This window comes from Corythoichthys intestinalis, chromosome 4 (genome assembly GCF_030265065.1).
Source record: "Corythoichthys intestinalis isolate RoL2023-P3 chromosome 4, ASM3026506v1, whole genome shotgun sequence".
NCBI classification, from domain to species: Eukaryota; Metazoa; Chordata; class Actinopteri; order Syngnathiformes; family Syngnathidae; genus Corythoichthys; species Corythoichthys intestinalis.
In genome coordinates this window covers 45,668,742-45,686,022 of record NC_080398.1, presented here as the reverse complement: position 1 = coordinate 45,686,022, position 17,281 = coordinate 45,668,742, and the positions used below count along the sequence as shown (strand labels likewise).

The following is a 17,281-nucleotide window of genomic DNA, read 5'->3' as shown; positions in this document are numbered from 1 at the left end:
GTCTTGACACTTGGTGATACATGCTACATGGAGTTTTTGGGTCAAAACAAGGTAAGTACGCGATAATATCTCGTTAAAATCATGGCATCTTTAATTCTGCTCTTGCGTGGTGGCATGGTTTGGCTGTTTAATTTTTTTTTTTAAATGCCCTTCTGTTCAAAATTTTTCTTCCCCCAGAAAATTGAGATTTTAAGCTTTTCAATGGTGTATCACACATGCATATAGGACAATTTTGAAATTTGGCCAAATTACTACAGTATGTAGTATGTCACCATACTGTAGATTCAAATATAATTTGTTTGCAATCCTATTTTGTGCAGCACAACTGTTGTGGAAAAAAAGATTTATGTATATATTTTTACTTGGTTTAAAACAAGGCGGCATGGAGGAAGAGAGGTTAGCACAATTCTGACATCTCAGAACAGGGTTGAATCAATGGCTTCAGCTTTCCTGTGTGTTGTTTGTATGTTCACCCCATGCCTGTGTGGTTTTCTCAAGGTGCTTCGGGTTCCTACCACATCCCCAAAACATGCATGGTAGGCTGGTTGAACATTCCAAATTGTCTGTAAGTATAAATGTGTACGTAAATAGTTGTTTTTCTGGTTGTGCCCTGCAAATAGCTGGCAACCAATTCAGGGTGTACCCCTCCTACTGGCCTGAGTTACCTGGGATAGGCTCCAGAACCCCTCGTGACCCAGGTGAGGATAAGCAGCACAGAAGATCAATAAATGAATGGTTCAAAAAACTGCTGCAGTAACTCTTTATATGGCTATCATGTCGGGATTGTTCAAAACAATGACAAGTTGTGCTTTTTTTCCCTCCTTAATACATCACTAAGGTTTTGGATTGGGACTCGGGATAGGAAGATCCTCAAAATCAGGTGACTCAGACTCATATGCAAAATTATGTCATTAGGATACCCCTGATGATTACTATAGCTGCAAAATGAATTTCCCATATACCGTAGCAGGTGGCATTAGGAATGACAGGGATGTGCTGAAGCTCCTACCTGTTCTCCTGTGAAATTCTGAATGAAAGTCAGGTTGGATGAGTTGATCATCACCACCTACAAAAGTAAAAAGACCACTCATGATGATTCAGAAAGTTTTGTTCATCACAGAGTAAACCAAGAAAGAAAAAAAAAACAATGGAATAAAACTGCACAAAAAAAAGCTTATATCATGCCTTTCTTTTCGATCCTGCCCTCCCTCATGACCATCCTCTAGGTTCCCCTTCACTAACCCCCCTCACTCTCTCCTTCCCCCCAAAAGTAACCCTACTTGTGGGGAGAGATGGAGGGGGAGGCTGAGAATTCCTTCATAAGACCTAAAATAACAACCACATGGAGACAGCCGGGGGCTTCACACATACACACACATGTACACACACGGATGCTGCTTGACCCAATCACAGATGTTACAAAGACACACTAAACCAGGATTGATTTACAAACAGAAATGGAGGTAAAGATAAACACAAATATCAAATTCATAGTGCTAAATGTTAACTGGTCCCAGTGGGATGATTATATAGGACATGAAAATAACCAACCTGCATCCTCTATTGCACTAACTATACTGATGCAGCATTCTTGCTTAAACCTCAGTGTTGCATAGTGCGTGTGTACTCTGCGTGCACTGTGGTTGCAGGTTAAGGCGAGGGAGGTCGTGTTTGCATGAAGGCGGGTTAGCGGGGTGACGTGGGGTCAGCGTTCTCCACATGCGGCGGAAGCCGTGTGTCATTAAGGAAGATCGACACAGTCAGCCCTGGGGACAAGTTCCCATAAGAACGCTCAACAGTTAAACACACAGTGCAACATTGAGTGAGTCACGTCGATGCAAAAGTGGCCGTCTGGTACTGTAAGACTCAAGTTTCTTCATGGCCTGTCTCGTGCTTCTTTCCACTTTGCGTTGCAAACATGACGACGCTTGACGAGTTCAAGGTCCACGTCTGAAAGCAGTAAACCGCATGAATTGACCAGAGTCAATGTATTGTTCCACATCCTCAACGAAAAGACAGATTCCTCGTTTGCTGTTGTCGTGACGGTAGTGGTGGCGGTGGAGAAGGATGAGGAAGCCATGTAAGAGGCTGAAATGACTGTGGTGAAATCTGGAAACGGTTTCTTATTTGGTTCTCACACAGTCAAACCAGTGGCGCACCATAGGTTGCAGGCGCCAGGGTGAGTCATGTGTTTGTAGCTCCGAACCCTTTGCTGCACTCAGCGAGTTTTTCACCAGTTCAACACTGGGGAGCTTAGGTTTAGGATGGAAATCAGCTCCTGTGGTGTTGATGTCAGCAAAATTTATATAAGTGACAGTGAATAATTTTATAAATCGCGATTCAAACAACAAAAAACTGAAATTGGGTCAATATCACTATAAAGTTCATTTGGTAACAGATTAATGCAATTTGCTTCTAGATTTGTAACAATTAAACACTTGCCAGTGGAATGATAAGGCTCTTAAAGACCAAATGTGAAGTAAGGTTGGCCAACCATGTTTTTGAATAATATCAATGGCTAAACAATTAAAAGCATAGTTTCGTTATTTTTTTTAACGCAACCCTTCGAGATTCTTTGTTTAACCCATAGCAACACCCTTGACAACGAAAATGCTTTTCTTTGACAGTCTTCGGAAATCTTCGGAAATTACGTCACACAGAGAACTGCGAGGGAAGTCTGCCATAGAACAGTATTGTTGCGTTGCTTCTCGGTAAGATGCCACGGCGGTGTGTGGCGATGTATTGTTCTCAAGCTAAAGAAAAGTTGTATGAGTGGCCAAAGGATAGCAGGGCACGTAAATGGACATCTTTCGTTCGCACGAAGCGAATGAATTTCATGCTATCATCGAGTAGTGTTCTCTGCTACAAACACTTCGAAGATGCCTGTTTCCTCAACCGGTCTGCTTATGATCAAGGATTTGCAAAAAAGTAAGTGATTTTTGGATAGATGACTGATGACTTTGTCAAAGCAGAGCTGCCAACTGTTGTGGAATGAACAGTACAAGGTAGCTACGTTAGCCGAAAGTAACTCGAGGCAAAACCCCGATCGTGTTGTGGAATGAACAGTAGAAGCTAGCGACGTTAGCTGAAAGCTAACTCGTGGCAGTCCCCGATTATAGTTGTATTGAGTTCATTTTGCCTACACAATTAAATTCGTCAAAACTTTTCTTTTATCCCAGGCAATAGTAGGTGGTTTATTTACCTGACATGTTTCGGCGAACACTCCCGCCTTCGTCAGAGGGTCCGAAGGCGGAAGTGTTTGCTGAAACATATCAGGTGAATAAAAGCTAACGTTGCGAGCTTCTACTGTTCATTCCACAACATGATCGGGGAATCGTCAAAACTTTTCTTTTATCCCAGGCAATAGTAGGTGGTTTATTTACCTGACATGCTTCGAATCATAAAAATAATAACCAATCTTGTAATCTCGATGGGTCTTGTCTCCATTCCATGTCAGGTAGTTTGGGCACATTGTTTGCATCCTGATTAGCGTCTGGCTAATACATGTACGGTCCAACATAAAATTCCAACCTCCTCCTCTTCCTCCAACTCTTCAAAAACTTGGATCTCCTCACTTGCGCTCGATCTATCGCTTATATCGCTGTTTGAATCATTGTTTGAAGGGCTTTGTATGGCGGCCGTATGGAGCGCTGCCATCGCTGTTCTCGGTGTGACGTATCATTTCCGGGTTCGTCCCCTTTAAGGCTCGAACTTCAGAAACGCGATTATTTTGTCAAATATACAACATATAATTTATTTTTTCGTGCTTTATTTGTTGGACAATGTTTCATTACTCATTTGGTCTTTAAATTGTCTTTACTTCATTTTCACCACTAGTCTTTCAGTGATTTTCAGGAGTTTCGTTTGTGCCAGACAGTCTTACACACTGCTATGCCATATACTGGACTGTCTCAGAAAATTAGAATACACAATATTCTAATTTTTTGAGACAGTCCTGTGTATATATACAGGACTGTCTCAGGAAATTAGAATACACAATATTCTAATTTCCTGAGATTAGAATATTGTGTATTCTAATTCTAATTTTCTGAGACAGTCCAGTACAGGGGTAGGGTTAGGTGTGTAGAATAACAGTGTGGAGAATAAGTGGTCGCATTATTTTAAATCATTCTTTACATGAGTTAAGTGAGAATAACAAATTATTTGATAAAGTGAGTCATTTTGATGAATATTCTTTTATAATTATGGTATTGAAAACTTTGCATGTGTCCATGAAATGCCTGTAACTATGAGGTTATTGCAAATTTCAAAGGCACTCCAACATTTTTAGTGACATTTTGACCAGTATTTTGTCTTTCTTCATTGAAGGCCAAAACAGTGGCTAATTGACTTGCACTTGTGTTTCAGAATCTTCATCATCATTATGCTCTGTCATACAGAAATTCATTGATATTTAAAAAAAAATATTGTCCTTGGAGGACTGTTGCACCAAGACTTTTTTTCCCCTGGGGGGGCTTCACATGAGTTCAGAGGTCATAAATATGCACTGCTGCCACTTTGATTGCACGGTTCCTCAACTTATTGTATGATTAGCTCCAAAATCCCTGCAAAAACACACCACTTTTGACATTCCTGTGTCCATACTCACATATCCGAAGTTCTGTGCTCCTCTCGGCACGCCGGCAAGGAGCTCTGAAAAATACCCAAACAGGCTTGAATTAGTGCACGTGTGGAAAAGACTTAGAGTCAAAGACAGGGCTCGGAAGAGGTTTGTCAAAGGCTTTAAATTTTAAACAGTGCAAGAACTGTGAAAAGAGACACGTCGAGAACACGATGAATGATCGGCTGTACTAGTGATTGAAAGCTGCAGTGCAATTTACGTCTTAGAGCGATCAGAGAGACCCTTTGCTCTTCTGCCCTGCAGCTATTTCGTATAACCACCAGGCCATAAAGCACAACTTACCCTTGGAACCTTTAAGTTACGACCACTTCATGGTTGTGAAGAAGACTCTGTGACCGAAACGACAGTGAGCTTCGCACCACAACATTTGTATCCAAAGGCATGTGTAACCATAAAGACTCTCTCACATGTGTTGTGCTGAAGGGCCTTTGAATTGGGTGTTAAAAAAAAAAAAAATCACTAAATACTCTTAAGCAGACTGGCTCTCATAGATAGGCGAGACAATTGGAGACAATAGTACTGGCAGCAATGTTGTCTGAAAATGTAGTTACAAAAATCTCCGAAATTTATTCTTGTCTTTAACAATAGCACTTTTTCGGTTGATATAGCGTAATACTAGTGATGCAACTGTGTCTGTCAAGCTGAAAATTAATTTCTGAGTATAGTACTTGCAAAAATTTGCAACCCCTTTGGAAGGTCTGCTCATGTGAAATACTAGTAAGTACAGTGGCAGGGATTCCCCTATATTCAACAGATTGTGGCGCACCGCCACACTAAAATGAAAGCCGCCACGCCTGGCAAATGAGATGTATTTTATTTATTTATTTAAATAAAAAAAATTTTTTTAAGGCCGCTTCAAACTAGCGGCAGCCGAGTGGGAGGAGTTCAGCGGACACCTATTCATTGTGTATTGTAGCCTAATGTTCGTAACTATGCAGGCCCCCCCTTAAGAGACGCAAGGGGAACGAGTAGGAAGAATGGGAGAACGAGCGAGATAGCGAGAGATAGCGGTCGCATGTTGTAGCAGCCCGCTGTTATTTTGTTATTGTTTTTCTTTATTATTGTTACCACAATAAAGTGGGTAAGCAAATACAGACTTCTCTCCTTCTTGCCCATATCCGGGGCATTACAATAATTTGGCTCGGACTTTTCGGCGAAAGTGAGCGGTGGACGGCCGTCTTGGACGGAATGCAAACTTTGACTAACTTGCGCTGAGAGACTGCGGAGAGGCGGGGCCCAAAATAAAGCCTTGCTCTATTTTCAGAGCGTTGGTCACAGTAAACGATTTATCAGTTCAAGCAGAGTAAAATGATACATATTCACGGTACAAGAACGTCGTTTCTGTGTCCATCGATTGGTAAGAAAAGGCTGTTTGTACGAGTGACGTGTGGGCGCTCCCGTCAGGGGGGACATTTCACGTGGAGTGGCTATTTTTCGGCACAACACCGGCGCGCCAACTTCAGACAATTACGGCTGACGAAACTGATAAATGCGCCCCCCCACCCAAATTTCGCGAGCTCTGGGACACTCGAAAAATGACTCTCATACCTCTCCTTGCTAAGTTAATGGTACCTCGACGTGCCTTTGTGTGGAAATTTAGTTTACGAACAACGGGGAAAAAACTATTCACCTTCTCACCGAATCAAGTAAAACTCTTTACACGGCTATTAGAATTCCCCCAGTGCTCTAAATGGGTCAATTGACAGAAGGACTGTTATTGTTGTGGTAATGTAGTACTTATGAGGGTCAAATAAAAGGAAAAAGGAGGACTACGACGGTGGTCTGCAACCCGCGGCTCTCGGGCCGCATGCGGCTCTTTAGCGATGCTTCGGAGCTTTTTTTTTTTTTTTTAAATGGAAAAAGATGGGGGAGGGAAATATATTTTTTTGTTTTAATAGGATTTCTAGGAGGACAAACATGACACAAACATTCTTTCAATTCATTAATATTGTAATGAAGTTAAACTTGTGGTGGCATAGTACAACAGAGTAGTCACGTGGTGCGTCATTCTCTATAGGCTCCACTGCAGGGAAAACAAACATTTAATCATGAAGGCTAATTACGTATTTCTATAGTAGGCTAATATAGCTAGTATCGATAATTATAAGGCTTGTAAAAGGCTTTTAATTTTTTGTGGCTCCAGACATACTGTATCAGTTTTTTTTGTTTTTTTGGGGGTCAAATATGGCTCTTTCAACAGTTTGGGTTGCCAACCCTGAGTCACTACGAGATGTAAGTCGTACTATTGCCACGAGAAAAAAAGTCGCATTAGTACATCGGGTAACGTAGCTGTAATCAGCTACGCATTTTACATACATGTACTGTAGCTGAGAGGTACAACATTAGCCTGGCTAATGAAATATTTCAAATATATCTTTGTTATGGTTCTTCTTGGGGGAAAAAATGAAGAAAAAAAATTCGCTGTGGCACGACATGGTGAGGCTGTCCGACTCCGATGCAGCCCACCACCACAGCTTCAAAAAATCCTAGGGGAAACACTGAGTGGTATAAAAAAAGTATCTGAACCTTTTTGATTTTCTCACATTTCTGCATAAAATCACCACCAAATGTGATCAAAATCACACAGATGAAAATACAGTGTCTGCTTTAACTCAAACCACCCAAACAGTTATAGGTTTTCATATTTTAATGAGGATAGCATGCAAACAATGAAAGAAGGGGGAAAAATATGTAATGAACCCTCTGCCTAAGGAGACTTAAAGAGCAATTGAAACCCATTTTTACCAAACATTTTAATTCAGGTGTGTGCCCATTGCCCAATCACTGATGAGTGGTTTAAAGCTGCCCTGCCCACTATAAAACACACACCTGCTAAGAAATGTCTTGATGAGAAGCATTGTCTGATGTGCATCATGGCTCGGTCAAAACAGCTGTCAGAAAACCTGCGATCAAGGATTGTTGATTTGTATAAAGCTGGGAAAGGATACAAAACCATCTCTAAAAGTCTGGATGTTCATCAATTGAGTCAGACAAGTTGTCTACAAATGGAGAATGGAATGGTTTGGCACTGTTGCTTCTCTCCCAAGGAGTGGCCGTTCACCAAAGATGACGCCAACAATTCACCGCAGAATACTCAGAGAGGTAAAAAAATAATCCAAGAGTGTTTGCTAAAGACTTACAGAAATCACTGGCACAGTCCAATATCTCTGTGCACACATCAACTTCTGCATATGTAAAACTATGGCCAAGAATGGTGTTCATGGGAGGACTCCACGGAGTAAGCCACTGCTGTCTAAAAAAAAAACATTGTTGCTCGTTTAAAAAAGCACTTGGACTTGCCACAGAAGTTTGGGCAAAATATTTTTTGGACTGATGAAACCAAAGTTGAATTATTTGGGAGTAAGACACAACGTCATGTGTGGAGGAAAATGGAACAGCTTACCAACATCAACACCTCATCCCCAACGTGAAGCATGTTGGAGGGAGCATCATGATTTGGGGCTGTTTTGTTACCTCAAGGCCTGGACAACTTGCAATCGTTAATGGAAGAATGAATTCAAAAGTTTATCAGGATGTTTTGCAGGAAAACCTGAGGCCGTCTGTCAGACAGTTGAAGCTAAAAAGAGGATGGATGCTGCAACAAGACACTGATCCTAAACACAGAAGTAAATCAACTTCAGAATGGTTTCAAAAGAACAAAATACATGTTCTGGAGTGGCCAAGTCAAAGTCCAGACATGAACCCCATTGAGATGCTGTGGCATGACCAAATGACAGCGATTCATGCCAGACATCCCAGGAATCTAACTGAACTACAGCAGTTTTGTAGAGAAGAATAGTCCAAAATTAGTCCTGATCGATGTGCCAGACTAATCTGCAGCTACAGGAAGCGTCTAGTTGAAGTTATTGCTGCCAAAGGTGGGGGGGCCACAAGATATTAAATGTGATGGTTCACTTACCGTACTTCTTTTTCCCCATTCTGACATTGTTTGCATACTATCATCATTGAAATATGAAAACCTATAAATGTTTGGGTGGTTTTAGTTAAAGCAGACACTGTTTTTTAATCTGTGTGATTTTGACAAAGCTCAGATCACATTTGATGGTGATTTCATGCAGAAATGTGAGAAATTCCTAAAGGTTCAGATACTTCTTCATACCACTGTACAACAATAAATAAAGTATACTAGTATATACTGTAATGCCCATTTTCTTTTTGAATAAAATCCTACTAAATCCGCCAGCGCAGGCTCATTAGCCATTGTTCAAGTCCAGAAGAAACACTAAACCTTCAGAGGTCCACAAAGTCTGCCAATAATCATTCTAATCAGTCAAACTGGAGCGCAGGAAATCCCTTTATCAGTAATTCCCAAAGACGTGTCCCCTCGGGGTCACGACCCAGACATTCAGAGACAGTTCTACACTACACACACTACAACTCACTATTGCCTGTGAGTTCAGAGCCGCACATTGTCACCCAGCTGTGCACTCACTCTCTTTGTGTCACCCAATCACACATCACTGTTTTGAGCATCAACGGGGCAAAGGAAACAACTTGTGGTTGTCGGTGCTGCATGTGTTTATGGTTTTCTCACCTTGTTCCGAATCACCAGTAAATTCCCCCGTTGCCACAGAATAACCTAGAAGTTGAAATATTTGCACATTAAGCCATGTTGGTAACATTTGGAAAACATTTCCCAAAGACATTGTGAAATCAGACTATAAACAATGCAGTATGCCTGCTTTGACAGGTGTAAGTAATGCATCTCCACTGCCAGTAGTATTATTGTAAATGTGCTTTCTGGAAAAATGCTACATACTTAATGAAACTGAAACTTACTCTCGTCTACCCTTGCCACGTGAAGGAATGTTTGTAGTGACATTGTTTCCGATTTTTAGTTGAAAACATTAATACCGACTATTATTAGCACAGCAAATGTGGAGAACAAGAACAATTTTGCTCCACTCTTGGGGAAAAGAAAACTGTTTTAGTGTATTTTGGTCCACATAAAAACACTTTCAGAGGTGGTCAAGAACATGCCAAAGAAAATGGGACAAGCACTATAATACATTGTGTCTGAGCGATTTTAGTCAATCAGATGAAATTGCAGTAATGTCAAATTGCCAAATCATGGAAAAAAGGCAATCACTGTTTGTAATCCCACTTTACAGAACAATATACGAGTAGAATAAAAACACACAATCAGTGTACACCAGGAGATACTGTAACAACACACAAAGGCCATCGTGTAAAGCGACAAATATGGAGGCACAAATGTTGCTTTTGGAGTGACCTTGCCAAATGCAAAGAAAATATCAAAACAAGTGAGAGCAATTGTAAACAAAGGCTATGCAAAAGACCAGTATTGTTTTTGTCAACGACGACAATAACGATAACGACGATAAATATTTTGTCAACAAAGACTTTTTTTTCATGACGAGACGATAATGAGTTAAAAACGTGATTTGGGAGACTAAAACAAAACGATATAAAGACCAGTTTTCGTCTGACGAGACGAGAACGAGACGAAGATGCGCAATAGATTCCGTCACATATTCACAATGTGTGACATTTTATGTGTAGTTAGCGTGCACAGTAGCAGTGTCTGGTTATGTCACTCCTGACATGCTGCACCCCTCCCCCACCGTTCCGACTCACCAGTGTCATCTCCAGTCACTCCAGCTTGAACATACGGTAAGATTTGTTTTCTTATCTTGACCAGGGAGAATATACAATGTTGCTTTAGCCTTCAAAGTTCTGTGCTGAGTGATCATCACACACTAAATGTAACTCGTAGTGTTAGCATAGTGTTTGCGTTAGCATTAGGCGAGCATTCTCTTAAATGCTCGGACAACTTTTTTTTTTTTTTTTTACATACAGTTTGTGGCGACCAGGTGTGTATAATTCATTTAAAAATAATGTACTGTTTCCCTGCTGAGTGTGTATTATTACCAAGTTAGCATTGTCCTTGTAGACGTTATATGTAGACGCATGTCAATGTTCATTTGAAATAGTTGGAAACCTTTACTTATTCATTTTTGGAGGTTTTTTTTTTTAATTTTATTTTCCAGACAAAAACATTTTTCGTAAACATCAACTAAAACTAGACGATTTTACTCTTGAGTTTTTGTCAACAAAAACTGGACGAAGACATACCGTATTTTTCAGACTATGAGTTTTTTTCATAGTTTGGCTGGAGGTGCGACTTATACTCAGGAGCGACTTATGTGTGAAATTATTAACACATTATGATATCATTTCACGTGTTATTTTGGTGTTTTGGAGTGACATTGACACTTTTTTTCCTCTTCGTTGGGCATTTTATGGCTGGTGCGACTTATACTCAGGTGTGACTTACGAAAAATACGGGACACGTTTTGAGATGATTAAAATTATGACTAAGACTAGTCAAGAATAATCGTCCAAAAGACTAAGACTAAAACGACAATTAAAAGGGCTGCTAAAAACAACACTGATATACTGTAAACTGTATCTAGTATAAATTTGGTCTTGGATATAGATTTTGACATGACCGGCCAATTTTGATAGTGCTTGTTGACTATCCACCACAGTTTGAAAGTGTGCTCCAGCATAGTCAGTCGGCACCAATTTTTTTTTACGAGCTACTACAATAACATGCTGTACTACTGACAGGGTTTGGCGGAGCATATTTCCAGCAAAGGTTTCTCAGAAGAGATCCATGATGAAGTCTGAAACCTTGAGGTACTTAAGAAGTGTGAAAAAAATGTGTCTCACTCATCCTCATACTCTTTCTACTCCGAGCCTGGATTGGTGAGATCTAGGTGAATATGCAGAGCTTGAGGATGATGGAGGACAATTTGTACAGGTTGTGTGGTGGGAACGGGGCAATGGCGCATATCTTTTGGTCTTTACATTGCACAGATACAAATGGGTTTAGATACAGTTATGGTCGTGGTCCCAGATATCCAGGAGCAAGCAAGGCGAAGAAACAACCACCAAAGTCAAAGCCTCTCCTGTTCCTTTTCAAATGCGTCCACATCCAAGCATCTCCTGCATTCACCTAGGTGATGGGAAACTGGAAGGAAACTCCCAACTCCCTGATGGGGTACTATACACAACCCTGGCCTGACAATGACATCATCATGTAGTCTCAAGAGGAAAAGAAAATTATCCTGGTGAAGTTACCAAAGCCATGGGAAGCTGCATAATAGAAAAAGGCTAAATATCAGCAACGTTTCCAAGATTTCTGGGACAAAGGATGAACAGCATGGCTTATGACTCTGGACGTCAGATGTGGAAAATTCCCATCTCAATATGTGTGGAATCCAGTGACAAAGGTTGAACTGAGAAGTCATTGGAAAAACCCGCCATTCGTAGGCGTCAGAAAGAAACTCATGTTTGTTTGAGCACAAGAGCTGCTGGAAGCATGGAGGGAAAGGGCAGTGACCTGGCCAGTCGTTGCTGACCTGACAATGGAAGAGTGTTGTTGTTAAGGGTTGACAGCTATAGGGAGGGTTGCGGATAACCTGATGACCTTTCTTCCAGGTCAAGGCTTCACCAAAAATGCCAGGACAGTATTTTAGCATCAGAAAATCATATTCCATTCTAAATCTCAAGAATTACTGTTTAGTGTCAGATGAAAAACCTCGTAGTGTACAGTGGGGCAAATAAGTATTTAGTCAACCACCAATTGTGCAAGTTTTCCTACTTGAAAAGATTAGAGAGGCCTGTAATTGTCAACATGGGTAAACCTCAACCATGAGAGACAGAATGTGGGGAAAAAAATACAGAAAATCCCATTGTTTGATTTTAAAGAATTTATTTGCAAATCACGGTGGAAAATAAATATTTGGTCAGTACCAAAAGTTCATCTCAATACATTGTTATGTATCCTTTGTTTCAATAACGGTGGCCGTTTTCTGTATGATTTTTAAAGAATTTATCTCAAAATTGAAGTGGAAAATAAGCATTTGGTCACCTACAAACAAGCAAGATTTCTGGCTGTGAAAGAGGTCTAACTTCTAATGAGGTCTAACAAGGTCTAACGAGGCTCCACTCGTTACCTGTATTAATGGCACCTGTTTTAACTCATTATCGGTATAAAAGACACCTGTCCACAATCTCAGTCAGTCACACTCTAAACTCCACTATGGCCAAGACCAAAGAGCTGTCGAAGGACATCAGTGACAAAATTGTAGACCTGCACCAGGCTGGGAAGCATGAATCTGCAATAGGTAAAACTAGAGATGTCCCGATCGATCGGGTCCGATCACGTCATTTTCAAAGTATCGGAATCGGCAAAAAAATATCGGCCATGCCTTTTTTAAATATATATATATTTGAATTAAATCGTTTTCTAATTGTATTTAACATTACAGACATAATATGTTACACTCATCCAGAGTCTTTAGTTTAGGCTTAACGTAGGGTTATCAAAAATATCCCGATAACGGCGGCAATTAATTTATTTAAAAATGTGTCAAGTCAAAATATTTAACGTTATTAATATATATGCTGCACGACCCTCTCACTCGTTGTGCTTTTACTTACTGTATATAGAGAGATAAAAGGCAGCGCAAAATAAGTAGAGTGAATTCTGGCAGTCTTTGTTCTTCAATTGGATAAAACCTTGCAATACCTCTACCTATGATTAGATATATAATGTGAAGCAATGTGGGGAAGCAAGGTGGCAATAGATCTTTGTCTTAACACTTAAACTTATTTCCCAAAGCAGAGAAGATATATCCATTGGTAGCACGACGCACAGTCATGGTTTTACTTCCCATCATGGTTCCACTTCTCATCATGCAATGGGGCATGCTGCAGTATCATTTACTGAAAGCTCAACAAATACACTAGATGGCAATATTTAGTCACAATACACAAAGTCACAAGTCTTTCTATCCGTGGATCCCTCTCACAGAAAGAATGTTAATAATGTAAATGCCATCTTGAGGATTTATTGTCATAATAAACAAATACAGTACTTATGTACTGTATGTTGAATGTATATATTCGTCCGAGTTTTATTCGTTTTTTTCTTAATGCATTGCCAAAATGTATATGATCGGGAAAAATTGAATAGGGAGCAAAAAAAAGCAATCGGATCGGGAAATATCGGGATCGGCAGATACTCAAACTAAAACGATCGGGATCAGATCGGGAGCAAAAAAACATGATCGGAACAACCCTAGGTAAAACGCTTGGTGTAAAGGAATCAACTGTGGGGGCAATTATTAGAAACTGGAAGACATACAAGACCACTGATAATCTCCCTCGATCTAGGGCTCCATGCAAGATCTCAACCCGTGGCGTCAAAATGATAACAAGAACGGTGAGCAAAAATCCCAGAGCCACACGGGGGAACCTAGTGAATGACCTAAAGAGATATGGGACCACAGTAACAAAGGCTGCTATCAGTAACACAATGCGCCGCCAGGGACTCAAACCCTGCACTGCCAGACGTGTCCCACTGCTGAAGCCAGGACACGTCCAGGCCCGTCTGCGGTTCGCTAGAGAGCATTTGGATGATCCAAAAGAGGAATGTGTTAAAGTCAGATGAAACCAAAATAGAACTTTTTGGTAGAAACACAGGTTCTCGTGTTTGGAGGAGAAAGAATACTGAATTGCATCCGAAGAACACCATACCCACTGTGAAGCATGGGGGTGGAAACATCATGCTTTGGGGCTGTTTTTCTGCAAAGGGACCAGGACGACTGATCTGTGTAAAGGAAAGAATGAATGGGGCCATGTATCGAGAGATTTTGAGTGAAAATCTCCTTCCATCAGCATGGGCATTAAAGATGAGACGTGGCTGGGTCTTTCAGCATGACAGTGATCCCAAACACACAGCCAGGGCAACAAAGGAGTGGCTTCATAAGAAGCATTTCAAGGTCCTGGAGTGGCCTAGCCAGTCTCCAGATCTCAAACCCATAGAAAATCTGTGGAGGGAGTTGAAAGTCCGTGTTGACCAACGACGGCCCCAAAACATCACTGCTCTAGAGGAGATCTGCTTGGAGGAATGGACCAAAATACCAGCAACAGTGTGTGAAAAGCTTGTGAAGAGTTACAGAAAACGTTTGGCCTCTGTTATTGCCAACAAAGAAAGCAAACTTTGAACTTTGACCAAATACTTATTTTCCACCATGATTTGCAAATAAATTCTTTAAAAATCAAACAATGTGATGATCTGTTTTTTTTCCACATTCTGTCTCTCATGGTGGAGGTTTACCCATGTTGACAATTACAGGCCTCTCTAATATTTTCAAGTGGGAGAACCTGCACAATTAGTGGTTGACTAAATACTTATTTGCCCCACTGTATATTTGCTATCTCACCAGTTTAAATGAAAACTAAGTCTATATCTTTAACCTAGTATCAGACAGGGGTGGGAACGTCTGGATACCTCACGATACGATACGATTTCCAATACAAGGCTCACGATAACGATGATTTCCCGATATGGCGATACAACGATTATCGCTATATGGGTCAGGAAATCATTTTACGATATTCTACAATATAACTAGTGAGCATTCGTTCATTTGCGGCCATCCCTCCCACTTCAAACGGATTGGACATCTATGGGCGTCAATGGCAGCCAATGAGTTCATTTTGGGGCATTTCAGGTCATTTGCTTTTGATTTTCAGTCACTTCCTATTGATTGGGGGACATTTCTGGGTCACTTCCTGTTGTTTTTTTTAGGGCATTTGTGTTGATTTTGGGTTACAGAACAGGAAGTGACCCGGGAATATCCACAGAAGAAGATGCACTGACTCATACTCAACAGAAAGTAACCTGTAAATGCGCCAAAAATCGGAAAGACTGGCTGCAAATGCTCTCGTCTGGTCCTAGTCTAAATGGATTGAGTGTCTAGCACCGTCATCGGCAGCCATTGATGTAACAGAGATACTATTCAAGTGGAAGATTTGGTAACAACCTGTTGGTTCATCTTTTTTTTAAAACACGGACACCTTTTTAAAATGATTTATCGATTCTTAGCAGGAGCATATCGATAACCGTTTGGGATACGAACTATCAGGATAGATCACCATTTTGATATTTTGGCACATCAGATAGTGATCTGAGAGACACACACTTTGGTGTAAGATTTTGATTTTGAAGATGATTCTACAATCATAAGAGGATAATTGAGTGTTTGCGCATTACCGAGGTAACTGTCATCATGAGTATCTTCAGCAGCGGCGGTGTGTTTCTCTCCTGGAACTCGTCTTAGCACGGCCTTCAAGGAGTAGCCGTTCAGTATCTCGGCTACGCCTGCTGTCATCACCTGACCTGCACACACACAAAGTCACACACAGAGATACACAAAACAGGGAAAATAATCAGAGTGAGACTGTCATGTCTGTTTAGGCTCACGCATCATCGTTAGAAGCATTGTGTGCATAGAGCTAACAATGGAGTGCTCCCCGAGGGAATGTAAAACCCATCATTAGTAGAGACAACAAAGAGGAAATATATTCCTAAACTTACTTAAAACTTGCAAGAAAACATCTGTCTTTTTCCACAGTGAGGGCTTATGATTTATCCGTACTCGCAGAGACACAAACAACACCTTTGCTCTTCTGTTGAGCAGCAGGTCAAACAAACAAACCATTTTATCTACTGCCGTACTCAAGCTTCCATAAATCCTTTTTAATGTGCATGTGTGCGTGTGCTTGGACTCAGGCAGAGGAAACGGCGCCCTCTTAACCCTCCTGGCAGCTTCATATTGCCTACTTGGACTGACTTTATCTACCAAAATAACATATCAACACATTAAACTAACCATTAAAGTTGATTAATGACAAATATGCCAGCAAGGAGGAGACCATACACTCACTGGTCACAACATAAGGCACAACTTCAGAATGTGCATATTGCAGTCGCTGTGATGGTGAAGAACTGCACTGCATCATAATGACAGGTGTTTACAATACATCGGTTTAAGTATAATTCATAAAATTGTTTCACTACTGAAAACTGCAGCCACAATAATAAATATAGTGTTAAATGCCGCCTCTGTGTGTGTCAATCAGAACAGGGTGTTATAATTTTTGTTCTTTTTTTTTTTTTTTTTTTGGTACTGTATTGGATATTGTGAGAGTTTACATAATAAAGTGTCTAGGAGTATACATGTGATGGGCTCCATTGCTAATGATGATTGTTGCATATAACAGTCCATAAAATCCAGGCGAAGTGCTTTTATAAACATGAAGAGGAAGTATTTTAACTGGAGGCAGCCGGCCTTGTGGAGACAAAGGCACCAAAGGGAGAGTCCATTAGTCTATCGTGGCTTTTATATGCTGTAATGTGCATTATTGAAGTAGCTGATAAACAAGAACCCTGAATCATACAAACATTGTTTGTTGGGTTCTGAATAGCTCAGCCTGTCTATTTAGCCCATTAAGGGCATACTGGTGCATTGTTTTGACCGACCCAGGTTTATGTAAAAAAACAACAAATGAACAAACAGGCAGACTAAGACAAAAATGGCATGCCAAACATTTTTTCACTTGTCATCCATGAACCAGGAGGTAGCGTAAGCCTACTAATAAACAAATGAACAGTCAAACAAACTAAACAGGAGTGATCCATTCTCTCACGATTCATTTTGTCATTAGAATTAATTTTCTCTTTTTTTGCTCGTTTTTGAACCACGAGAATGAAAAAGTAGTGGAAGTCCTGCCTATGAC

General features: G+C 40.6%; 1 protein-coding gene across 3 annotated transcripts in view; it reads right to left on the bottom strand.

Annotated features, from left to right (window-relative positions):
* Positions 1 to 17,281, bottom strand: part of itga8 (integrin, alpha 8) — a 103,094-nt gene that overhangs the window by 67,966 nt on the left and 17,847 nt on the right. For all 3 annotated transcript variants that reach the window (XM_057833181.1, XM_057833184.1, XM_057833183.1), the window contains 4 exons: positions 15,756 to 15,881; positions 9,198 to 9,242; positions 4,610 to 4,653; positions 1,010 to 1,066 (listed from right to left, as the gene is read on the bottom strand). In XM_057833181.1, coding sequence (XP_057689164.1) covers positions 1,010 to 1,066; positions 4,610 to 4,653; positions 9,198 to 9,242; positions 15,756 to 15,881 — 272 coding nt within the window. The remainder of the gene's footprint in view (positions 1 to 1,009; positions 1,067 to 4,609; positions 4,654 to 9,197; positions 9,243 to 15,755; positions 15,882 to 17,281) is intronic.